Source organism: Harpia harpyja, chromosome 10 (assembly GCF_026419915.1).
Source record: "Harpia harpyja isolate bHarHar1 chromosome 10, bHarHar1 primary haplotype, whole genome shotgun sequence".
Taxonomy (NCBI): Eukaryota; Metazoa; Chordata; class Aves; order Accipitriformes; family Accipitridae; genus Harpia; species Harpia harpyja.
Window position 1 is genome coordinate 20,149,718 of NC_068949.1, and position 27,196 is coordinate 20,176,913.

The 27,196-nt window shown below is 37.3% G+C and overlaps 1 protein-coding gene across 41 annotated transcripts in view; it reads left to right on the forward strand.

The window, feature by feature from the left end:
• The window catches only part of KCNMA1 (potassium calcium-activated channel subfamily M alpha 1), a 526,550-nt gene that overhangs the window by 121,589 nt on the left and 377,765 nt on the right, over positions 1-27,196 (forward strand). For all 41 annotated transcript variants that reach the window (XM_052800261.1, XM_052800260.1, XM_052800262.1 and 38 more), the window contains one exon: positions 18,224-18,388. In XM_052800261.1, coding sequence (XP_052656221.1) covers positions 18,224-18,388 — 165 coding nt within the window. The remainder of the gene's footprint in view (positions 1-18,223; positions 18,389-27,196) is intronic.

Sequence of the window (27,196 nt, forward strand, 5' to 3'; positions counted from 1 at the left end):
CCTTTTCAGGTTATGCTTATATAGTACTGTTAAATATTAGTTGTGAGTGGTTTTGGAATATAATAAAATATGGATGGTGAAAAGAAAGCAGGTGTTGGATCAAATACAACATAGGTAAGGAAAAGATAATTTAGAAAGCCATATGGAAGTCATATGGAGTCATTTGTAGAGCCATGTGCTTTGTCCTGCCCTGGAGGGAACGTGTCTTTATACTTGCTGGCCCAGATCCTTAGTTCTTATGAATCAATATGCCTTTACTGCCTATGTCACTGTCTTGGAATTTCTTTAGTTTAAAAAAAAACAAAACCAACCCAACCAACCAAAACCCTCCTGTTTTTGTTGTGCCAATAACTAGGTTGCTACCCTGTATATTCTAATAATCAGGATTTTAGTTTTGATTAGACCACCTGGAACTCATCTGATGGTAATGCTGTATCATCATATTGTAAAGAAAGCTGATATTTTAACAAGCTACATTTTGATTGTAAAGAGACATAGGAAGAGGAGGAAGTATTGACACTGTGCTCTAGAGATAAGTATGCATGCTTTCATAAAAATGAAAGCCGTCATTTTTTCAGGAAGCTGTATTCAGTTCTTCAGGGACCTCTGCAGGTTTTATAGATTCAGAGGAGTTTGTGAAAGATTCAGAGTTATCAGAGGTAACATTGTTTGTATGTCTGAATATATTTGGACAAAAATACTGATAACATGAATAAAATTGTGTTCTGAGATAGTTTTGTCCCAACATGGATATTAATGTATGCCAGTAATTGGAGAGACCCTCAAACAGCTTTATGGTCTCTCAAGGAACTCGGTTCTAGTATCTAGTGTGTAAGTCTAGGCTAGAATCTGTCTTCATCCTAGAGACTATCATGATATTGGGGGGGTGGGGGGGCAGTTGTTTGGTATAAGCACTCTTAGCAAGACTTCTTGATTCAGTAGGAATATCTTCTCAAAATCAGTCACTTCATGTTTGTTTAGTCATCAGTTGCCAAATACAGAACTGGTGTTTAATTAACTTCAGGTTTGATAGAATTCACAAGGCAATTTTTGTAGAAGTGTTTTGCTTTTGTTGATGTAATGGTCTATCGTGATCCATACTACTGGCAATAGTATCAACTAGATGTCTTTTGTCAGGTTTGTGCACTATATCTGTGGTTAGCAGCAAAGGTGATTGCATTTCAGTGGGTGAGTGTGTTATCAAACATAGTTAATTTATCAGGATTTTAAAAAATACCTGCAGAGAAGAGTGTGTGTGTGTATGTGAGAGAGTGAGTTGATTGTAAAAACAAAGACACAACCCTAGACTACCACTGAAGGAATGAGGGAGGGAACAGTTTTGTTACAGTGACCTGGGACTTGCATGCAAGTTGTGTGTAGTTCTAACCTTACTTTTTCTATGAAGTATTCCATTTATTTTTATACTTTTCTACTGTTTTGCTCCAGTCATCTCATAAACAGCCTACGTAACAACAGTTTGAGTCTGGTTTCCAACAGGGCTGACATTCATATAATTGATGTGCCTATGCTGATGAAAAATTTCCCCCACTTGGATTCCAGCAGAACTTGCTGATTACAGGGAGCGCAGAGCACAGCAGAAAATCATACATTTTTAAAAATGTGGCGTTTTTTTGGTGACTGATGATCATTTTACTAAATATCACTGTTGCTAGGTCTCTGAGTAGTGAAAGCATTCTTCTGAGCTCCAGGGTCTGGAGCACAGCAAGCCACTGATGCTACATCACTGGGATGCTCTGTGTCTAAGATGTCAGGAAGCAGACTCAAATCTGTATTCTAATAACCTAGAATTAATTGTTGAAAGGTCTCTAAACTCTTTGAAAGAAGTTGGCCGTTCTCTTCATATCCGTTAAGTGTTAGTATCATATCAGTAAATTGCCTTTGCACTAATTTGGTAGCCAGGAACAATATTTGTATTCACACCTCTGATACTCCTCTTCATACAAGGTGAAGTGAGTCATGTAATGTAGTTAGAAATTTCACTTGTGATGGGAAGCTTGAGGGGATTGATTAATTCTATATCCCTCCATTCTTCTAGCCATACTTGAGCTTGTCTTAAAGGGTTTTTTTAAGTACCTTTGAAAATGAAGGTTAAGCTGAACTGAATAGAATGTTTGGAAAACACCATATGAAAATGAAAGCTGTATGTGGCCTTTTTTTTAAAAACCAAAAAAAAAGTAGATGTGCTTCGGTTTGCTTATAGAATAAAATTGTTTGATTATCTGCTGGAAACTTATCGGCATAGAAGCTTTCGTGGCTTGAAAAAATGTCACAGTGAATGAAACTTTCTTCAATTTGTCCCTTAGAACCACTAAGAATATGATGCATAACTTATTTTCTATATAATTTAAAATAGTCACTATATTGGGTGTAAATAAAAGATTTCAGTTTTAGGTTTCCTGGAATTGTCATGATTTCAAAATATATTAAAAAGAAAAAGTTCAGGGCTGATATTAAATCTATCTTCAGAAAAAGATAACTTCACCACATAAACTAAAAACATGTGACTACCAACCTGTAGGAATCCCTGTACCGTTCAAGTTTCCTTTTATGACAGAATTTGAATTCTGGCCTCGCTAACCTAGAGGATATCTTGCCTGTCAATATGAGGCCTGAGTTTATTATGAAATTCTTAAATTTTATGTCTAAATTTACTAAGCAAACCAGATTTTTTTTCAGAAGTAATAATGAAGCAGACTCCAAGCACATTCCATTCTGATAAAAATCTAAACTTGAATTTATTTAATTTTCAGAAATTCAGTTTTCTCCCTAATTCCTATAAACTGTACATGAGCAAACTGTGTCTGCATATTTGTTTCAGTAATTTCTATATGCTTGCTTTTACAATTAAACAGTCAAAACAATGCAACTTTCATCCTCCTTCCAGAGTCTGTTTACTGTATTTAGTAGCTTTTATTATTACAGTGTCCCAGTTGCAGTAGCCTTGCCAAACATGCTACTGGGTTTAGGCCCTGCTTAATGATATCTTTTTATTACAATTATATTTTTATTTTTTTCTAGCAAAAAAAAGAAAAATCTTTCCAGCAAGCTGAAAGACTGTGTAACCATTTTGGTAATTTGGCATGTATCATCCCGTGAATGCCTTATTGAGTTAAACAGTGACCTCAGTGCCCATTGGACCATAATAATATTGCTGTCAGTCTTGCTTTCAGTTTCTGGCTCCTTGCCTGGGTTAGTATTGGCTCCTGCAAGACATGAGGAATAACAAAAACATCTGCTGTCACCCCAGAAGACTGGCAGAGTTTCATCCAGAAGGATGTGTGCTGCTGTTGTTCATCTTTTCAGTACTCGGTGTCACCACACTCAATGGCAATAGTAGAAGATGCTCAGAAAGAAAGTCGATGCTCTGAGCCAAACTTGCAGACACCAAATGACAAACTGTTATGTATTGAAGGAGGGGGAGAGAAAACCTCAAAAAACCCCATCACCAAATCAAGCAAATAAAAAGTACAAAATTAAGAAGGATGATACCTCCCCATCTCCTGAATAAATGGCTTAGATCATAAATCTTGTCTCTTAGCATATTTTTCTTTGTCACTAGACACTTACTGAACTAATTAGAAGCTCAGAGGCTTCTTTTCCAATCCCTACTTTGTTAAGATAAACATCTTAACAGGGTCAGAGGTCATGGGTATATAAGGAGAGCAGGATTAGAAAGGTTCAAGAAAGGTTAGCTTTAGAAAAGCAGGTTTAGACTGAAGGATAGGGGATTAGTCATAGAATTGTAGAATATCTCAAGTTGGAAGGGACCCATAAGGATCATCAAGTCCAACTCCCTGCTCCTCGCAGGACTACCTAATACTAAATCATATGACTAAGAGCATCGTCCAGATGCTTCTTGAACTCTGACAGGCTTGGTGCCGTGACCACTTCCCTGGGGAGCCTGTTCCAGTGACCGACAACCCTCTCGGCGAAAAACGTTTTCCTCATGTCCAATCTGAACTTCCCCTGATGCAGCTTCATTCCGTTTCGTCATGCCCTATTGCTGGTCACCAGAGAGAGGAGATCAGCACCTCCCCCTCCACTGCCCGTCCCCCACCCCCACCCCCCCCGCCCCCGAGGAAGTTGTAGACTGCAATGAGGGCACCCCTCAGCCTTCTCTTCTCCAAGCTGAACAAACCAAGTGACCTCAGCCGCTCCTTGTAAGTCTTGCCCTCGAGACCTTTCACCCTCTTGGTTGCCCTCCTCTGGACACGCTTGAATAGTTTGATGTCCTTCTTGTATTGAGGTGCCCAAAACCGCACACAGTACTCAAGGTGGGGCCGTGCCAGTGCAATGTAGAGTGGGACGATCACCTCCCTCGACTGGCTGGCTATGCTGTGCTTGATGCGCCCCGGGACATGGTTGGCCCTTTGGCTGCCAGGGCACACTGTTGATTCATACTTAATTTACTGTCAACCCAAACCCAGTCAGAGGAACTGCTAGCTTTATCCCTGTACTTCCATAGCGTTGGACAAAGTGGTATCATTGTGAACTTAGTTTCACATGGTGCTTCACAACATTTACAATCTCTTTTTCTACGTTATAATTCCTACAGAGATGGTAGTATCCAGAGAGATGGCTAGTAGCAAAATTCAGGCTCCTTTTTTCCCTCTTCTGACCGGTATTATGTTTAAAAAAAGACACTACAGACCTTCACAGGGTTTGCTTTCATATGCTGACAGCTGCTGTATCTGATCCTAATGGGAAACATGCCCAGGACCTTTCTGGTGAGAGCAGAGTTCTGAGAGGTGGGAGTGTGAGGGCCTGGTCATTTTCTCCCCCTTTCTGTTGGAATTCTATCTGTTCTCATAAATTTGTTGAGAGACAAGAGGGAAACTGCATTTAGCACCATACCTGCAAAGATGTTGCTGGACATCATAGAGCAGGAGAATTAATGAGGTGGTGTGTACTTAAATAGCAGCTCACAGATCATTTCTGACCTGCGGAAGCACTGAAGATTTGTAGGTTTGTTGGTGCATATGATGGACAAAGCTAATAGCTTTAGGAAAAAAGCCGATAGGAAGGAAAATAGCTCAATTACTGATTTGCTGGGTGTTACACCAGCCTCTGTTTTGGGTAATTGCTTGGAACGTTGTGTAAAACACTCTTTGCTTTATAGAAATGGAAGTAGAATTTGGAAAGTTTGCTTAGTTTACAGCTTTCTGTTACTCCTGTGGTTATCTGCATGAGCAGAAATCAGTACAGGAAAAGATTTCTGTGGAACTGAGTGATTCCAACTTAAATTCGTATGGTAATAGTGGTAGGTTTTTTAGAGGAAATAGAATTGTTTTATCATTTTTGAATACTGAAAAAAATGAAAACTGAATTAAGGTAACATTTTTTCATTTGAATTTTTACAGCTCTTTCTATTGATCTAATCAATAACAAGGAGACTTTGTTTCCACAGAGTGCCCTTTAAAATAGATTTGAAGTCAAGTTTTATTAAAACAGCACAGTACAAAAATCTGATATATGACTTAGTGTTAAGGAAGAAGCTTCCTTCTTCACAGGAAGTTAGTTTTATTCAGTGGAAAACTTTTGCAGCCTAGGGTGAGGACCACTACATGCTTTTAGCTAGTAAAACAAGGCAGTAATGGTTGCCAATGTGGACATCATCAGTAATTGAAAGTAAAAGTACTTAAGTATTATACTTCACTTTACAAGCATTAATAAAATCAAGCACTTGAATTATGCACAGTGCATCCCATGGTGACAGTGAGGATTCGGAGAGTGACCAGGAAGAAAAATATTCTTGAATACTCTTCTCAGAGGGGTGTATCTGCAGACAAAAATGGGAATCATGTTACATATGACTTCTGCCTTTGTAACCTGTAAATCCCATTTCCCTTGCTAAACTAGTTTGTGAGGATAAATGTCACCCTTTTAAACGAGAAAAAAAAGCCGATCTCACAGTTCATGTTTTTTTTTTTCTGATTTCCGTGAGTTGAATCTGAAATACAGAGATATATTTATTTCTCAAAGTGCATTCCTCAAATGCATCCTGTAGTTATATGTGTTACTTCAATGTCTTGTTACTGAATAAACTAGAGTCAGATATTTGGAAGATGTGAATTACTGATGTATGAATCATTACTTGCTTTTTCTCTATTAGGGCTTAATTAAGCTCTTTTTTTCTTTTAAGAAGTAGTAAAGGTAAAATTTTTAACTTCATGTGATACTTGGATGGGATTGTCAATGAATCTTATTCACAGATAAATTATGGGGGGCACCTGCATCTTGGGAAGCTGTGTGAGGTAATTATGCAGCACTATAAATGGAGAGACTCTAAAGCTTCAAGTTGATGAGTAGGTTCTGTAAAACACAGCTTGTGAATAGTGTAAAGTGTGACAACCTGCTTTGATGAGCTGTTTGATCTTTTTGCTGCTGCAAACTCTTTACCAGAATAATTTATATAAAATTTAAAAGAAAAAAACTGGAGTTCTAGGCTCTGTAATAAAGTTACCAGATAGTCACAAAATTGCAAGATGTAAACAAAGGTCATGGTTGATTTCCACCTCTTTTCAAGATTGAAATTTTTGTAGTAGCGTTAACTTTATTACTGATCATTGTCAACTTCTTCTGCTCCCCTAAAGGCTGACCAAATTAAAACTCAATATTCTGTAATGATTTAATAATTGTTATTCTTTTAGTTTCTTTCTTACTATTATTTAATCTTAGAGCTAAACATTTAAATTGACCTATTCTTTCACCTCTGTTCATTATCTTTCCTGATCAGCGGAGAATAACTGCTTGCTGTATCATGCATAATTTATAGACAGAGTGAGTACTCAGAGGTAACATGTTTTTGTGACATATGCAGTATTTGCTGGTTTGACAAATCTGGAATTCATAAACTGCAGACTCATGAGATGGAACAATGTCTGTCTTTAAGCACCTCACCTGCCCTCTGCTACTAATGCAACTCTGCCAGGGCTGCTTCTAACAATTCAGGCTCTCTGAGGAACTTCAAAGAGTTGCTGTTCTCATTTAGAAAATGACCTGTCAGAGTAGGAACTTCACCTACAAGTTTTGGTACAGGCAGATTCAGTCCTGCCATAAGCAAAGAAGACTTAGATATAATTCTTAGTGTTATGAGAATCAAGATTGGACACCATGTATCTTTATTTTCCAGTAGTCCAACTTGTGATTGCTTGCAAAGGCTATGTTCAATGTCACAGTCATGCATCAATTCCTGGCAGTGCATCACTAGTACATCCACAAGAGGAGGAGATGATCTCTGTGCCAGTTAAAGTTATTCCTCCTATTTAAAAAGATGAGGTTAAGGAAGTCAAAGAGAACTCACTGAGCTTGTTCTCATTCTGTATGGCATAAATAAAAATTAATGGAGCTATAGTATGCAAGTCAAAAATTTAGCTTTCCTCTCTTCTCTGCCTTAGATTTCAGTCAGTATCTCTGAATTTGCAGGAACTGTGTCTGTTTCTTTGCATCATAAATGTACCAGCTGCTGTATTTGTAGTGTACAAGTACTGACTTTGGATAATTTGGATGCTGATATTTAGTGTCTGGGAAGTCAACCAAAATAACGTATGTTACCTAAAACAAATTTATCTACAAGGAAATTTTCTTCTTTTAGGTTTAAAATTTTTTCTCTACTTAATCATTTATGCAAGGGAGTCATGAGATTCAGATTACACAAAATTGTTTCCATAGCAGTGGGTAATGAATGAGGTCATAGCTACTTGATTAAATAATAGCACTTGTACATTTCTTACAATGTGACATAACTGGTCCTTTAAGGGGAAATATTTAGTTTAATATAATTATTTAAAAGTAATCATTAAAATTGTTACTTTACAACTAAATGTACATTTTCAGTATTCTTGAAAATTAGAGCTGTATATCTTTCCTCCAGATTCCTGCACCTTTGTGTGCTCTCTGACTCTCTCTTCCCGCCCCCTGCAAAGTTCTTCCAGTCTGAAAGCTGCATTAGACTCTGTAATCTCTGAGGTGAGAAGTGTTGTGTGCTATTAAATATTTTTAATTACTTATTGGCTGACCTGCTGCTCTTCAAATATTTATGTGCTACACACTGGAACTTAATTTCCTGCATCGTTAAAGGCTTAGATATGGCTTTATATCCTACAGAGAGCTGCCTTTAATTCATTGTGAGTTCCTTTATAATTTTCATACAACAAATATAAATATTATGTATCACCCTTGAATCAAAAAAGGCCTTAGAGATGACTCGTTTGTCAAATTTGGCAGGTAATAGAATGATTCTCTGGCATTCTTCAAATCATCATTGATCCATGTGTTTTATGGTATTACCAAATAGTTATATTTGTGAGCCTCAGTTATTTTTGTCCCACTGCCTCCCTCCTTCATCTTTTATCCTGTCACCTCTAAAACCTTCTGAAAAATCATAAATCTCTTTGTAAAAATGTAAACGCAAATAAATCCTGTTTGGCAGCCTCAGCATTGAGGAAGGTTGCCTGTACTCCCATACAATATTAATAATTTGCTCTTTCACGTAAAATAGAAACCACAAGTGTTTTAGTCCATTCCTCTTACTTGAAAATGTTTGATTTGGATCAAATGAAGGCCTGAAATTACTGTCACCAAGGTTTCTAGGGAGTTCTGCTGTTCAAGGAAGTGAGTAGTTAATTCCTTTACGCAAGGACCAAGATCCCGGTTTTGGAGTGGTTATGGTACCTTGTGCTTATAGAGACTCTGTCCATTAAGCTATGTAATGCCTTTCCTAATCCATGGAGTCTTTGTGATTTTGGGGCATCAGAGAGGTGGTTTTGAGCACCAGTTTTAGTCACTGGTGCTAGCTGCATCACTATTCTGTAATATGCAGAAGAGGGGAAGAATTTCCTTCTGCAATCCAGTCTGCATCTCTTTCTCTCAGATACCTCTGATACCACAAACAAGAAAGTACTATGAAGTTAATATAATGAAAGAAAGTGTACTGTTTGCTGATAGATAAAAGCCTCTTCTGTAACTGAGCAGGGTGGAGAAAAGTATGTAACTGAAAAGATACTGCCAAGTTTAATTTCACTGACAAAGCAGTTTGATACTTATTTTGTACCTTGTATTTGTATGTATCTTTTAGTGAAATAAACCTCCTACTTTTGGAACCTTTTAATGACCTATTTTAATGTTGAATATTCTTGGCAGAGAATATTTTTTTCAGCAGTTTTCTTATTTCAGCTTCTACCACATAATTATTTTGTAAAAGCTACTGTCATAATTTAGATCATATAAATCATAAAAGATTTATTGGTAATGCTTCTCTTAAAATTAGGCAAAATCAAATGCATTATTTTTCAATGTATTTTTCATCCTTTCACAGTAGTAAAAAAAAAAAAAATGCCAAGAGGTGATGATTGAAAAACTTGAATTGGAGTTGGGTATTACTTAACAAAAACAACAACAACAAAATTATAAGCAATCAGCTAAAGTACTTCCTGTAATTAAGATAAACTAGTTAGGTAACTTCCCCACTGTTTATTACTTTTTTCTCATTTATTAAGACCTTTTTCTCACATTCATGAAGCACTTTGATATTTTTGGATTGCAATGAATCGTATAGCATCACAAAAATGAGCTAAGTATGAAGACAGTAAGTGAAGTGTGGTTTTTATTGCTTGTTACAAGTTTTTGTTGAATTACTGATACTTAAAATGTTTTATCATCTGTAACAGAAAGAAATTTCTCGTGGATTAATTAGTCAATAGGATGTAGGTAATCTGGCAGTGTTTATTTCATGATGATGTCTGTATCAATTTTATTTTCAATGGTATGCTTTCTTTGATTTGCTTTCTGTTAGGTGGGAGGAAATAAAACGGGAGGATAACAGAAAATACATGTACCTTTCTACCCTTCTGTATGCTTTTTCATTAAAGATCCCTTCACTTTCTATAGTTTTCATAACTCAGTCCCATCTGGTATTGCTTCATGTATTTTTTACAGTTTTAGTTTCCATCATATTTAAGGTTAGTGATCTGGCATGCCTACTCTAAAGTTTTTTAAAATACATTTTGAAAGAATGATCTCAATGTAATGCTTGAACCACAGAAAAGGCAGTTAAAGACTAATATTCTGTTTTACATAGTAATTGTCTAATTTGCCTAATGTACCTACTCCTACAGTATTATTGGGACCAAAGAATAATGACATGTCTCCTTTGATTTAAACTTAGTGTGCCTATTAATAAAATGAAATGCTTGTTTTGCCCTTTTGTCTGCTACTTTGTAACTGAACAGGGTCTTTAGGAAATATTTTAAAGTGATAATAATGTGGTCTTCGTAAAGGAAATTAATAAGAAATGCTCTGTTGACTATAGATAAGGAAAATAACTTTATGGATATGGGCTAGATGTTAGTTCGACAATTTGTGAAATATTTTCAGTGAATAATCCTAAGCTGTACATCACTGACTTGTCCTGTTTTTATTTATTTATGTATTGCAGACAGTAAGTTAACTTGTTATGTACAAGTTCACTAGTTAGTTATTTATATAAATGTGGTCTGATACACAATTAGAAGTAACAAGGGAAAACTTAAGGGTTTATTTTTATGAATAAATATAAATGAAATTATTCACACAAACTTCTGAACTTATAGTCAAAGCTTATGTATTGTTATAAACAGTTGCTAACTTGAACCAAGAATCATAAGTTTTTTAAAAACCACCCCGTTTGTCCATTTGAATGCATGTTAAGTTTGTAATGACTTTGTTTTTATCGCAGATTTTTAGTTGTGAGAATCACGCTCTCCTTCTGACAATCTCTTTCATTAAGTGCAATTTTTAAAAAATTGTTGTTGGATTCTCACATTGTGCAATCCTTCTATATTCCTCCCCTATTTACTCTTCTATAACTTCAGTGGGCACTGGTTTTATCATCTATTTTTACTTCCTGGCATCATTATTAAGACTCTGCTTTTTCATTTCACTATAGTGCCTGGAATTGTTCATTCTTTCCCTTTTACACTTCTGTCTTATATGTTTAATTGTCTTGTATAATTAGTCTAACAATCTTTACCAGTATGTTTTTAGTGTGTCTTACTTTATGATTCCCTACACTATGCCTGCATCGTCTGCCATTTGTGTAATACTGAAACACTTAAAATCCTAAATATATTTATCTTTATAAGATCCCTATGCAACAGAAATTACCGTTACTCTTGTTCTATAGCTGTGGGATGAAGACATGAAGAGACTAGATAATGTGACTGAGGACTTAAAAAATTTGGTGGCAGAACAGAGACTTCAGCATGTCTCCCAATTCTTAGGCTGGTATGGAAATCACTCAGCCAGCTTTCCAGTTATTCAGAAATACTGCTTTCCACCAATGGAGGTGTTACATCATAATACCTCCATTACCATGTAGAAATTTTTAAACTTTGAACTGAGTCTTTTTGTATTTTCTTCAGATTTCAGATAATGTAGGTGTCTGCTGTTTCATGTTCTTAAGTGAGAACCATACCCAGGAATCTTTCATTTGACAGACTGTTATGCTGTTTGTGGGATCATGGCTGGAACACTGTATTTTACTAATCTAGTTTCCCTTTCCTCTCAGGTCAAGGTTTTAGAATTAATTCCTCTACTGCAGCAATTTTTGTCAGTCAAAACAATGACATGAAAAGGGTATTTTATACAAGTAACCCATACCGGAAATATGAAGGGCACAGAAAAAAATAGTCTTTCAGGATTACTGAATGTATGCACAAGTGCAACAGAGAAGCTGGTCACTGGAAACAGAGAAAATGTATTTGGTCTTGGAACCTAGTCCCTTCACGGTGAAAGATTTTTTTTTTTTTTCGGCCACCACAGGAAGTAAGGTTCTAGTTGTAAGTAATGACTGGCAAGGAGCTTCTCAGAATTTCTGCAGGAATGCAGAAAGCAAAAAGAATAGTTGTTTCACAGGAGTTTACCATCTCTTAAACTAATAAGAAAAGGTTTGGAATCTATTTTGGACTTAATTTTTCTTAACCTGCCAAATTTGCAAACACCAAATTACATAGCTTGTGAATATTTTATGAGAGAAAAATGCTTGGCTATCTCATCAGCCATGTTTTCCACTGATCATTCTGTCTCCTTTTATTCAGTGAGAAGAATAATGTTTTTCTGGGTATCAATAATTAATCCTTTGAAACTAGCCAAACTATAGCTGCAATATGATAACTGACACCAATGTAACCTAGTATTGACTAAGAACCTAATATTCAAAGAAATGCAGTGGATAGGCCAGTTTATAGGGAGTATCTCTTAGCTCACATTTAGTTGGTTTAGCCTTTGCTTTCTCTTTCCTGCAAGACTGACTCTTTTCAAAGAGTTTTCTAAGTCTCCATACAGCTATTTATTTCTCACATTCCCATCTGCTTTCTTTATTAATATTCCAGTGAAATCCTGTGTTTGCTAAACAGAACAGGTGAACTGCTTCAGGTTTTTTTGTTTTGTTTGTTTGTAGCACTGGATGAACTGGTACTTAGTAACTATTAAGATGAAGACTACAGATGGTGACTGTATCTGTTGGAGAACATCTGCTGTGGCAATGTATTCAGGAGGTACCTGATGTCTTGACATACACTGTATGTTGCCCAGCTGCTGAGAATGCAGCATGATATTATGGTTTTATAAAAATTTAAGGCCCCTGTTCGGAGTTATCAAAATGGTGAGAAAATGTATCTACGGACATGTAACTGAATTACTGATAGAAGTCTAATAACTTTAAACTCAGTGTTTTAGAGGTCTGCCTAACAGAAAGGAGAAATAGTCTTATATGCAAAATTATCCCTCTTCACGTAGCATCTGTTGGTGGCTTTGGGGAAGCAGATGAATGAAAAGGAAAGGAACATGAATGTGGATTTCCAGTGTACGAGAGTGGCCAGTATGAAAGTGTTGTTGATCTGATATAAAACATTTCCTAAAATGCAGGCTCTAGGAATGCAATGCTGTTAATTGAGGGCGGTTAATAGAGATAAAATTGCAAGTTGCTGGCATCATTATCTAAAGCAGCACTTGCCTTCAAACCAGTTGCAACTGCCATTCTGGCAGGCCCTTTCTTATCTCATGTTCTCTAGGATGGAATTCAAAGGCCGGTACTGGGCTTGCTCCATTGGTATTACTGTTTTTAAACATCTACTTAAATTGAGTGTACTGCTTCCTCTCGTGTGATGTGGGCATGACTCGATGCCCTGTATTCTCATTACAGTTGATACTTCATGATTTTTGCGTGCTATTCATACTAGTTCAAGGTTAGATAAGCAGGGATATCAGAAGTCCTTTTCTTTGTTTCACCAGACTTTAACCCAGTTCTTTGCCCTCACATTACCTGCCTGTTTCCTGTGTTTTCTAACATATTTTAGCATGACACCAAGGTTTTTTTTCAGTACCATACTTCAGAGAGTGCTTACCAGGTTGTCTTCACAGTGTCCTGTTTTTTTAGGGCTTCTAAAAAGGCAAATTATTTTCAGGTGATGTTTTAAGTTTTCATAAACATTTTCTGATTTTATTTTGTGCAGTCCTGGGTTGAATGGAGTGTCTGTGCATTAGTTCTATGTCTGTACGGATATTCTAGAGAGAGGTAAAGTGAAGCAGGCAGGACTACATTTTCAAAAACGAAAACTGTTTTTGAGCGTTTTCTCCCCTTTTTGAAGTCTGCTTTCTTAAGATCATTGTGTTAAGCATCCCAGCACTTGTGTAATCTAAATCAATATTTATTGTTGAAAGTATAAGACAAATCATTGCATTATCTGGTCCAGGTCCGTGTCAAACCATTGGTAGAACAGTGAATCCTGATTCCTGTACGCCCCTTCTCATCATGCATTCTGTTCCATTTTGTCATTAAGTTCAGGAAATACATATTTCACAAAATATTCTGCTTCTCACTTAATCTACCTGAATGTTCCTGTCATCAGGTAATTAAAATAATGAACACTTTGTGAAACAAAAAGTAAGCAGAGTGAATAAAGATAGTATTACTTTATTTGTAGATACTGAGCCTGTAAATAATTAAACAATTACCGTCACTGTCAGGTTATTTTTTTAAGCACCTTTTTCAGGTTGTGGTGTTGGTTACTCAATGCTTTGAGGTGAAGAAATAGTAATGGAACAGGACTATACAGTTAATAACAGGACTGCTTCGTACACAGTGTAAATGAAAGCAGCCTTTAAATCTCCTTTAGAGGTCTCTGCACAATTGCGTGATGACTTGGGAATAAACTTTTCTTAATACTTAACTGCCAATTAAGTAAGCTAAGAAGCTGGCCATTTAGATGAAAAATATAAAATATCTCAACTGAATACAAGTATTACGTAACAGCAAGTAATCTCCATATTAATTATAGCTACAATAATGGCAAGAGTTAGTCTTGGTATGTAGCTGGTCAGGAGACTCTGCTCCAAATGATACTTGGCAGGGGATGATTGTTTCACTTGTATTTTTATTAAGAAATAATATGGGTGGGAGATTTTAATAGAGGTGAAATAAGTGGTATAAATGCAGAAATACAGCCCTTCAAGTGTATTACAGACTTTAATACTTTCAGAGAATCAAATACTGAATAAGTCTGTCACATCTTACTGCTCTATTCTACTGGCAACCAAAAGTCAGTACAGCAAAAAGAACTGTAGGGTATTAGAACCTTTTGAAAATATAAAATCTACCTTTCTCTTTCCATGAATTAAATTTCTTACTATTTTATTGAGTGTTAGGAAATTTCATTTTTATAATCTTATGAATAATCATGTCTTTAAAATTCAGTTCGATATATTGACAAAAACATTGGGGGTAAGGAAGGAGTATGTAAACAATAACAGAATTTTCCAACCTTAATACTTTCAAGTTCACTACCATGAAATGGACTTTTCCATTCAGTTCTTTTTGTTTAATTATCTGTAGTTCTGTGACTTTCTATACCAAAATCCGTAATTATGAATTTTTAGCAAGGTGTGCATCCCTGAGATTTTAAATAGGGCTGCTGGGTGGAAAAATCAAGAACATCTTTGGCTTCATTCTTGCTCTGCCGATGACTTCTCTGGTGACTGAGTTAGGCACTTAATCGCCATCTCAGTTTCTTCTCTGAGAGGAAGAGATAATTACACCGCCTTTACTATGAAAACCACATTAATACTTTCAGTCAGCATAAACTTGTACAGAGCATAAAAGCCCGCTGTGCTATGCAGAGGAGGACCGTGCAATAAAATCTGGCGTGTAGAGTTTACAATCTGAAAGACAAGCTGTAATAGGTACAAAGGGCAGACAAACTGGTGGGAAGAGAGAAGTAAATGGCACATGTAATCTTTAAGAGGTCAGTAGCTGTGAGGGCGGTGCGGGGCTGGGGGGTTCCCGAGGGCCAGGGGATGCCCAGGCCAGCAGGGACGGGCCTGGCAGCCAGGGCCTTGTCCCACCGCCCCAGCCAGGGAGCGGGGCAGGCGGGGGCAGCCCCCCAGCCCTGGGCATCAGCAACTCTTTGGGGGCAGGCCTGTGGGTGAGGGTAAGGATCTGGCCTGGTGAGGGGAACCAGCTGTGGGTTGGCAGGGCTGGTGGGGCCTGGCTCAGCAAGGCCCATGGCTGGGTAGGACAGGGCTGTGGGGAGCTGCTGGCCCTGGGCTGGGCTGAAATGGCGTCCTGGGCCACAGGCAGGGTGGGGGGGACCCTGGGGAAGAGTCAGGGCCAGTGAGGCCTCTGACTGCCCCCAGGGCCTTAGAGATGTGTCTAGGGTGCCTAAACCTCAATATTTTGTTTTATTACAATGTCTGGTACGTACAGCCACATCATCCACTCAAAAAAAAACCAACAAAAAACCCAAAAGAAGCTAGGTTTCTCTTTCCTGGTTTATAATCAAAACACCGATGGTGGTCAAGACATTTCTTTGGGACTGTTCTATATGGCTTGGTGGTGATATGGGTCAGAAATTGTCCCTAGCCAAGCGTTACTCTCCTGGAAATGCCTTGCGCTGTGCCATACATCCCTGTCCTAAGCAGTGAGCTCATTTCTGTAGGTTGTGCTTTGTGCGTGTGCAATGCAGTATACGTCTGTCTTGCCGAGTGCAAAACATCTGATTCACTGTATCCAAATTTGTCAGGGAATGAGATCCAGTTATGCAAATACAAAGTAGCTTTTATCTTTTCTCTGGTTATTTGCTCAGGAAGTACTGAATTACTGTTGTAACTCCGAATAATTTGGTACTATCAATATAGCCATATCATGCACTGTGCTATAATTGCTGGTAAGAAGGCAGAGCCTGCATTTCAGGAGGGAGACTAACAGAGAACAATCTGATTAGCTAATTGAGTTGTAATACTGAGATTCTCTAAAAACAACTGTTGGTCTCCATATTACATTTTTAGTGTTGCTCTACTGTCCTTTGCTGACAGAGTCAGTGCAACAGCCTTATTAGTTCAGTAAGTGCCGTTACCTTTATGTCCAGCTGTGTCCTCAAGGCTGTCTCACAGCTATGGATTTTGACAGTGGTAGTGTAGTATTCCTACTGTGGTAATAATCAGTGAACCAGCGTCAAACATCTTTGCTTGTGTAACGGGTATCCCAGAGGGGATTAATGGCAATTGATTTCCTGCTTAGTGGCCTATAGGCAAGTCATCTATAAACGAGATCTTTAAAGCTGTTGGTCTGTGCAGAGTGCTTGAAGCACTAATGTAGATCTTTGGGTGCAGTTCAAGTGCTCAGTACTTGCCTCAGCACTGAATTTTGCTGCTTTCCTGTCCTGGTTTCAGCTGGGATAGAGTTGATTGTCTTCCTAGTAGCTGGTGCAGTGCTATGTTTTGAGTTCAGTATGAGAAGAATGTTGATAACACTGATGTTTTCAGTTGTTGCTAAGTAGTGTTTAGACTGAAGTCAAGGATTTTTCAGCTTCTCATGCCCAGCCAGCGAGAAAGCTGGAGGGGCACAAGAAGTTGGCACAGGACAGAGCCAGGGCAGCTGACCCAAACTGGCCAAAGGGGTATTCCATACCATGTGACGTCATGCCCAGTATATAAACTGGGGGGAGTTGGCCTGGGGGGAATCACTGCTCGGGAACTAACTGGGCATCGGTTGGCGAGTGGTGAGCAATTGCACTGCGCATCATTTGCACGTTCCAATCCTTTTATTATTACTGCTGTCATTTTATTAGTGTTATCATTATCATTATTAGTTTCTTCTTTTCTGTTCTATTAAACCGTTCTTATCTCAACCCATGAGTTTTACTTCTTTTCCTGATTTTCTCCCCCATCCCACTGGGTGGGGGGAGTGAGTTGAGCAGCTGCGTGGTGCTTAGTTGCTGCCTGGGGTTAAACCATGACACTCCCCTATGCTTGTTTAGGATAACTTTCCAAGTATTCAGGAAGTCATTAGTATTATGCTGTCACCAAAGGCATGCTCATGGCACAGTCTGATTCTTTGCATATGATGTGTTTTAAACGCTGTACAATCCCGGCTGGCTTTTCCTATCATTTCCCTGGATTTTTGTGCAGCATCCATGACTGTAGCACATAGCAGGCAGCCACAGACCACAACATCCTTACTGCAGCATCCGTGAGAGACCGATATGAATTCCAGTGCATGTGACTCATCAGTCAGCTTAGTGCAGCTGAGGGTCCTCTTTAATTTCTAGCTCTCCATTCTACGAGAGCTATTTACTGACAGAAGAATTCCTGTGATATATTAAACACTTTTATTGAAACACTGGTTCACTGATAGCATGGCAGCTCCCTGCAGATTCTTTATGGTGTATTTTGTTCCCCTCACACTTGATAATTGTTGTCTTGTTACATCATGCTTCTCAGTGAAGGTTTACTCAGAAAATTAATTCTAGTGATAGTAAATTAAAATTGTACATAAATTATGTTTGCAGCTAGTACACATTGTTTTGAATTAATAGATCAAAAGGTCCTTCACTGTATGTCTGACAAACTCGTATGTAGCTCTATAATTGCATACATAGCTCTTGGCAATTATGCTGCGTATAGGGAAGGAACATATAGCATATCTGATGCCAAATAAATGTTTTTAAGATGTAATGTCAAGGAGAGTATTATTATCTAGTTTTTAGTCTGGTATGTCATAGAACATTTCTGTTTCTATTATTTCTGAAGAGATATGGCCAAGTAGGCGCTTAATTTCATCTAGCCCGACTCCGGGAAGACTGATTTGCTTTTTTCATAGCCACAACCATACGCTGACTTCCACTGTCAAATTGCTAAACATTGACTAACCCAAATACTTACTTTGCAGGAGGCCCAGAAGATCAATGGTGGTGGAGATACACAGGTAGATGGGGCCTGCAAACCAACAGATGAAAAAGAGGAGAATGTGGCAGCAGAAGTGGGATGGATGACCTCCGTGAAGGACTGGGCAGGAGTCATGATATCTGCCCAGACGTTAACTGGCAGAGTACTTGTAAGTTTTCTATGATTTTCTATATTCTTATTTTAAAGAACATTTTTTTAACAAACACTATGTCGCAGCATTAGTGGAGGATTTTTGATTGGTTTGTTGCATCAGCGCTGAATCAATCCCAGTTTTCTCTTTTGGAAGTAAAATAGTAGACTCCCACTGCAAAAGAGAACCAGAGACAGAAAGAAAAACTGACTTCCAGCCTACCCCTCAGCCTATTTCAGTATTCTGGCACCATGGTTTTCAACTATGCTACTAACACTGAGTTTAGTAATTTCATATTACGTGGTAAAACTATAGGCCTATTTTGTCTGGAAGTAAAATTGTGCTAGCAAAAATGGAAGCCAACTTGGAAAATAAGCACAGTGTTACAAATGTAGATAGTGGTCAGGACTGTAAAGCAAAGTCAGGTTTGAATTGGCCATGCAGTGGGATTTGTGATACTTTCAATAGACTGATAATGATTTTTAGTTCTCTTGATCTTTTTCTTTATTAACTTAGGAAGTCTTTCAAACATGTGAACAGTTATGAATCAAATAGAGCCACAAATCAGATATTGATAATATGTGGTTTAAAGTTGCACTGAAAAAGCTTTGTAGTTTTCACTGTATTTGAATGTAAGTATTTTAAAGCCTTGTCAAAGCATACTTAATTGCCAAGGGTTTTCTGTGGAGTTCACTGCAGTAAAAGGTGTCTCCTGTGTGATTTTGATTAGTTTCCTTGTTAGGGTTCATGTACTTATAAACTAACAGCTAAAGTGATTTAAATCCCATTTAAAAATTTTGAGAATCCCAGTGAGACTGTGGAACTAGTTTGGGTTAAACTGAAAACAGAATTTGTGTCCTTGATTGCTTACTTAGTTAAGAGATATTTTACTGTCAGTCAGTTCTGGTCTACAGAGTAATTATTTGGGTGGGGGGAGGGAAGGAAAAGACAAGAAATTGCACTTCCCAATCAAGTCTTTCACAGAGAAAAGTTGAAGTGGCTCAATTGCTACTGCCTTGTTTAGTTCTCCAATAATATTATTTTGATTATTTTTTCTTAAAAAGACCTTCTGCCCATTTGCTTATGTTAAATGCTGACTTTTTATCAGTAGCTTGAAAACATGTTCCATTGCTGCTTTTAGCACTACATGTCTTCTATGTGAAACTGTCTTATGAAAAGTGGCACATTGATCTTTTGCATGTTTTCCTGACACCTTCAGCATTAAAAATGACAAATCTTAGAGCCATGCTTCTTGTTCCCATTTAACTATCAAGGCTGGAAATCACCCAAACCCAGAGTCCTATGCTACTAGCTATGCAACCAGAAATTGGCCTGAGGTATATGTGAGCACAAATACAAATAAACAATCAAGAACAAAACCTAAAATATAAAACACGTTTTACTCTGTATTTTTATTCAAGATACTGGGAGAACTTATTCAATTCCATTTGATGACTTTATTTCTTTAGGGGTATTTTTTTTGTACTTGCAGTTTACCATTGCATCTTATAAGGGACTAGTTTATTTCCAGAGTTTTTTGTAGACAGCTGGCTGTCACGAAAGGGAGTGGTTTGGACCACTTAAAGAATCACTTCCAATGGTATTAGCAAAAGAAAAATTATTTAATAGGAATTTAAGTAAAAGCCCGACTTCACAGAATTCGATAGCAAAGTTCACCCTATAACTTAATATATGGATGAAATGCACACGGGAAAATTGAGTTAGAATCAGACTAAAATTAGGTATACAGAGACTGAAAATGCAGTAAGTTAAAAAAGAGAAATATACAATGAAAAATCGAGTTAGAATTGATTTCTGGTGATTCGTACAGAGATGGGGAATGTAAAAAGAGTAAGGGAGACCCTCCCATTGAGTCACGAGGTTCAGAGAAGACCCTTTTGCTTTCTAAACTCTTGTTGGAGTCTAGGTGCGGCTGGATCGACTCCTAGTCCCAGACTTGGTCAACGGTTTATATCTAAGGGATTATGAGTATAATAACAGCCTGAGATTCATTCACAGTTAAATAAAGTTCACGACAGTAATTTAAGTGTAGATTTGAAAAGCAATAACTTGTAATATACTTGCTATAGAATATTCACGTTAGTACACACACATATGCATAAAGGCACTAAGAGATATACATATAAGCAAGTAAAAGAGGTATACCTATTAAAAATTCCCGTCGAGTTCAGTGAAAGTATTCACATTGAATGCTTTGGCATCTTTCTCAACGGGCAAAGCGTTGAGCCTCAAGGAACGGAGAGTATCAGCCCAGGTCCCGTTGGCTTTTGGCGACAGACCTCCGATCTTCACAAACGGAAAAGTTTGCGAGCTCTGAGAGGCTTCCTGCTCAGAGGGAGATGCTGGTTGCAGCCTGCTGCGGTCCGGGAGAGCTCAAAGGGTCTCACTTAGTACTGCTGTTTATAGGTTCGGGAGGTGATTGACTTCAGTCATCAACAAATTACTGGGATTCCAGCTGCGCTGGTACCGTTTCACATCAGTCATGATTCAGATGAGGAATATTCTGGGGCTGTTGGAGAATGACTTAAGATTCAGATAGGGGATGCTCCAAGGTTGTCAGGAGAGGGCTGGGATGTCTCAAGGTTCGTATGAGAGAAATAGTTTTCTCTACTTTTTTAATTTTTTGTGGTCACCAGACAGCAGGATTCCTTGAGACGGTCTGCATGTCTCCCTGTCTTAGCCATGTAAGAGTCACTGGTACGGTCAAGGGATGCTTAATCCACCCGACTCATTACACTTACGCTAAGGCCTAGTGAGACTCCCTGAGTTCGTAGATCAGCCCGGAGAGGGGGAAAGAAATGCACCACCACAGTGGCCAACATCATTGGGTCAGATTATTTCTGAGAGTGTATTTATATTCTTGTCGAGGTATAACAGCAGGTATTGCATGCATCTGGGCTCATCAATGTAACTAACCATCTGAGAAATAAGTAGCGATGCATGGAGTCTGTTAGTTAATTTTGTTCAGTTTAGAAAACAAGATGCATTTATTTTAACATAGCACTCATCAGTTTCAGGATTTGAATTGATTGGATGTAATTTCTGGAGGACCATTTCCAGTATGAACATTGGCTGTTCATTTAAATTTTACTTTATGGTTATATTTGCTAAAGGTTAACTGCTTCAATGAATATTTGTGCTAGAGAGAATATTCACGTTATTTGTAGATATAGGATGTAGCTAAGTCAAGTCAATATTTTTATCAAAGTATATTGTTTGAAAATATTATGGCTTACTCGTGAATTCCTACTAACCTAACACAGCCTGTTCCTGCCAGCTATTATATTTCTGAATCAAAGTGTGGAATTACTTTTCTTTTTTCCCTTGAAGAAGAAAGAACTGGTGGCTTTACAGTGTTATGAAATCAAAATTGTATATCTTCAGCTAAAGAAATTATAGTACATTTTTACATGGTGAGAGTTTAAATTAAAATCAATCTTATACATCCAATGTTTACAAAAAAGTTTTAAAGGTGGTCCACTGAAAATGGACTTGGGAAAAAAGTTATAATTGATTTTTAGTTCAGCATGATCACCTGAAGGCTGTTGTGTAACTGCTGCCTGGGTTTATTTGGCAAGTGAAGGACACAAGTTAGCAAAGTGTTCAACACACATCAGTGTCTTATTTGTGTCTTATTTTCTGCTCATAGAAAAAAATCTCATCGTTATTCTTACCTGGACAGTCATTTTCTCCAAAGAGAATCTTACTGGAATGTCAAGCGCTGTTTGTGGAACCAAAACTGAATGTTTTTTGGACGTCTATCTACTGGAGTCTGTCACCATATCTTTGACATGTCTGGTCTAGCTTTTATTTCTTCCTCAGTAACCTTACAAAATAACTTCCTAATTTATCAGATCAGTTTGTCCAGGTGCTTTGTGAGTGTTGGAGCAAATATTTATATAGTGGCTGCTTCTATAATTGCGTCTTAAATATTTAAACTTCATGGCTACCCACAGGTGAAGAAAATAAAGGCCAACAGTATGGAAAATACAAGACAAAATCTATTTTTAAAAGTCACAGCTTCGCATCACTGTAGTTGTAGTACAAAATTGGACATTTACATCAACATTGGAACATTTGCCCAATTCTCTTGTGAAATCAAACATTTCTGTTTAGACAATAGATACAAATCAGTAGGCAACCTTTAAGATGCAGACCAGAAGGCTGCCTTCATCACTGTAGCTGTAGAACTAGTTGAAAACAATTTTATTTTTTTTAGTTTGAAAATTATTTTGGAAAAAACATTTTCCAAGTCATGCATTTCAGTGCATCTACTGGAAAGTAAGAGGTGTTGCTTGTTATTCATTATCTGGGTCATTGGAGACAGTTAGTGAAATGATTTAGTCCATTCCTGAGAAACACAGTGGCTCTGAAATCTTTGAAAGAGATGATTCCCCTCCACACTAGTTTTCTTAAAAATGTTTAATTCATTGGTAGTTGTGGGGGTGGGAAGAGTTCTGTAATCTAAATAAAAGAAAAAAAAAACCCCCAACCCCCCCAAAACCATATTCTTAGTCTCCTCCCCTCCCATTCCATTGGTAAAAGAGGAAGAATTACTTTTAAAGACTAAACAAAGAGAGGGGAAATTAAAACCTTCTCAAACTTTGAAATATTTTGCTTTTGACTCCAATTAAATGTTCTGTTTCAAATAAAAATAAATAACCTTAAGTATCTGAAACTTTCGTAGAACCTATTTGTGATGGATGTCTGGGCCTGCCAGCAGTGTTTGCTGTGAGTTGTGGAAAAAAAACGGGCTTGTCATTTAAATTTTGGCAGTATTTTTTACGTGTATGTGTTAGAGCTAACTACATGAAGCTAAAGATATGCGTATTGTGCAAATTAATCTCTGTATACAGAAGAACTTTCACACATCCTCTATGGAAGTGATTCTGAACAGTGGCAGAATTAACTGTCTCCCTGGCACAAAAGCTTGTCATACTGGTGCTCTTATGTAAAACTCAGTATTGTTTGTGCGTACTCTTTCTTACTTTTTGGAGCACAGAAGAATTGGTGCCGCCAGTTTCATGCATTGCTCCACAGAAGTGGTCAATTATGTCTGGTTCTTCAATACAAAATGTTTGCCTTGTGTCATTTCTTGCTATGCTTCAACCGCATCACGTGAGTACCTAAAAGCAGGTTTATTGGAAAGGATAGTGTCTCAAATATATCCTGTTAATATCTCCACTTGTATCCCTTAGCTCTTGGTTACATGAGGTAGGAGTTGCCCCTGTTCCCTGCTCCTCAGAGTGTTTTTGTATGAATTCCAACAGAGAACCATCAGAAAACAGATTTCTGTTCTTTCAATCTCTAGGAGTAGCTTTCATTTTGTTAAAAAGATAATTTTTTTTTTTTTTGGGGGGGGGGGAGAAGCGTGACAAACAACAATGGGAAATCTACTTGCTAAATAATTAAACCATCAAATTTTCAAAGCAGTTGACCATCACTTGTTTTATCATTATGTCAACTGAGTGTCTCGTAGCATGTAATTCTTGTCTGTTAATGACAGCAAGTTTAGACGGAATAGACGTAAAAGTGGCATGTACGTGGGATTGTGCTAATATTGCAGTTGATTCCATAGTTTATGTGAATATTGTAGAGATAAAGTACTGAAATAGAACTAGGATTCTTACTGCTTTGGGAGCTAAATTCTACACTTGACATTTCAGAAGTGGTTTATGCACAAAGCAATATTCTCACTACCCAGTTTCATCTGAAGGGCAGGCTTTGGAGGAAGATGTTTGCAGAGGGTGATCCAGAATGTCCTTCAGTTAGAAACCCTTTTTGTTTTCTGAAGTAGTCCAGAAAATTGAGCTGGCTAGGCATGCTGTCTACAGTTGTGCGGTCAGAATATCCTTTTCTCCTCATTCTTTACCTTTTAAAAGCACAACTGGAACTTAATGTTGTTGGTGGCACAACCTTTGAAAATGTGACTTTTGCTCTTAAATAATGTAGATAAGAATTTTACATATTGTTTAAAAATGTGTCAATGTTAAATTGCATAAGCATATGATTTAAGAACGTGCTGATCGAACCCATGCAGTTCTGTTTGCAGTTGATGTTGAGTGACATAAATATAAATAACAATAAAAGGTAACAGTTTACTTAAAATCTGTTCTGGGAAATACTGATTTACTTTGAAGTGCTATGTAATGCTGTAGATGATGGAAGTATCAGATAAATATTCCTGAGGTGGGTTTCTCAAAGAAGAATCGGACACATTCATAATTAATCTGAAGAAGCAGGAAATTAAAGGTGTTTATGAACTGATTTTGCTTCCCGAAATTAATTTTTTTAATCATTTGAGTAAGAAGAAAAAGACTTCCTTAATTAGGTGAAGTGTTTGATATACAAGAGAAAGTCATATGTATATTGTTGAAGTTACCACAGTTCAATCTAGGGCATGACTGAATGTGGACTTTCCTTTAAACTGACAAAGAAAGAAAAATCACTATTTCAATTGCAAACCCAGGAGATCAAATGGTGGAGCAAATTGTTGTTTGTTTCATTTTTAACACGTGACCTGTAAACGCATAGCAGAGAGATGAGCTTTACTTAGCTTGTGCTAAGCGCCATGTGGTGGTTTTGCCTATTGCCTTGACTCTCACAGTACCTAAAAGAAAGTCAGTCAGAAACAGGCAAAATTGTGCTAAAATGGAGTGTATAAGGCTTTGCTTTTTAATCACTGCATGATGAAAATGTCCTTTAGATTGGCAGCATTGAAAGAAAGAAAAGAAGACAAGCCCTGGGGGGCTGAGGGTGGGGCGGAGAGGGGACAGCAATTAGTGGCAGTACTATAATAATTAAGTTGTTTATTACTAAGTTATTTAATTAGAAGGTTATTTAGGTTGCTTTCTTAATGTTCTTAATATTTACTAACTATGTTTAAAAACCTAAAGATGAGGAAGTGGTATATGAAAGTGCTTTCTTAAATTAAAAAGTGACTCTACACATTTAAAACGAAATATTAATTTTCTGTAATGTAGTTTGGTTGGAATGTATAATTGTTGCTACATTCTCTTCATCTATCCTAAAAATCCAGCAGTCATTCTTTTTTCCCAGCTCTGACTGTCCTACATGTTCAAAGGTTGAAAAATGCAAGTCTCACAAATGTTTTGACAAGATAGAACAAAGTTTTGAGGTTAGTAATAAAACTTGGGACTCTGCTTGGCAGAGGGTCTCATTCTGCAAGGTCTACACATTTTTGAGAAATTGGTGTCAAAACTTTAAAACTTGATTAAAAGTCTGAATGAAAGACCATCCGGTGAATAGAGAGTGCACTAAATGTTTGCTATGGAAAGATTTAGACCCTTGACTGGACTTCTGAAGAACTGTTAAAAATACTAGAAGGCCTCACTGCTCATTCAGGGAAAGATGAGTGGCATCCTTCTGTGACTATAAAAATGTAAGGCTTCAGGTTTTCTAATTTGTTTATAATGATCACAGTTTTATTATAAATATATGTGGTACTGAAATGCAACTAATTTGTAATACTCTTGCTCAAGCAAACATTCTTAAGTATAAGTCAGTTATTTTACTTAAGATATAGGTTTTGTCCATAAATATGTCATAAAGAGATTAATTAAAAATTGTAACATGTAAGAGTACCCTAAACATACATGAAGCAATGGAATTAAAAGTACTTGTGGCTTGTTGGTTTTTGTTGTTGTTTGGGGTTTTTTTAAGTTTGTATTCAGGTGAATTGCTTGAGAGCTGGTGGAGTGTTTTGAAAAAATACAAGTAAGGAAAACCAGTAGATTTTTAAATATATAAGTAATTATAGTAGATTTTCCTGGAAAAAATGTAAGTATGCTGTATACTGCTTGAGGTTTTTTTCAGGGTATTTTCACAGCTTAGTCTCTGCTCTTGCTGTAATTTTTTTTTTCTGAAGGAGAAGACTCAAATTCTTTTAACATTGAGGGGGGAAAAAAAACCCACCACCTCTTGCAATAAGTTACAGTTGCCTAGCAGCCAAAGTGAATTTTAGCAGCACAGAAATTGTGTGGGGTTTCTCCCTACTTCCAAAGGCAGTAACAGTTCTCTCATGAGTTTAATGAGACTAGGTGCTCAAAGGGTAATTTGGTATCCCTGACAGATACAAATTTGGAGGAGGGCAGGTACATTTGATACACATACAGATTTTTTGACAGTGTTGTTGACAATATCAGCTATTATACTAGATTTGCAAAGCAGGAAGAGAAACCTTGAGCAACCCTGAGTATGCAACATCTCAGAATTTGAATATGGAGTTTAACAAGCTTTCTCAAGGATAAACAAAGCTCTTGTAAATTTTGGTCTTTCTTTTTCTATCCATTGTGGCACCCAGTCATCATGAAAACATCTTGCAACCAATCTTCTTGTGGAATTAACATACAGTTTTTTTCTGAGCACTTGTAATATTCTTAGGATGCAGTTAATCGCAATAGGACTTAATTTAGAATAAACTGTATTAATTGACTTGACAATAGAAATTGAATGCATTCTTCAGTGATTTAGTCTTTCATATTCAAGCCTTTTACAAATCCAAACTTGACATTAGTTTTTCAGCAGTGAAGGATGTGCATTTTTGGATAATCAGATTTGTTTTGCAGTCTATTTATTATGATATTACAGTTTTTCTTAGATAGTTAAGGAAAGTTTGGCGTGACATATAAACTCCCCTAGTTAGGCAAAAATAACTAGTGCCCTATCTTCCCTTGTATTGTGCTCTAGGTTTCTGAACTAGAGGAGAAGGGGGAAGCCTTCTCAGCCTCCAGGTCTGACTGCACAGGCAGGAACCACAGGATGTTCCATGTCCTCAGTGGTTTG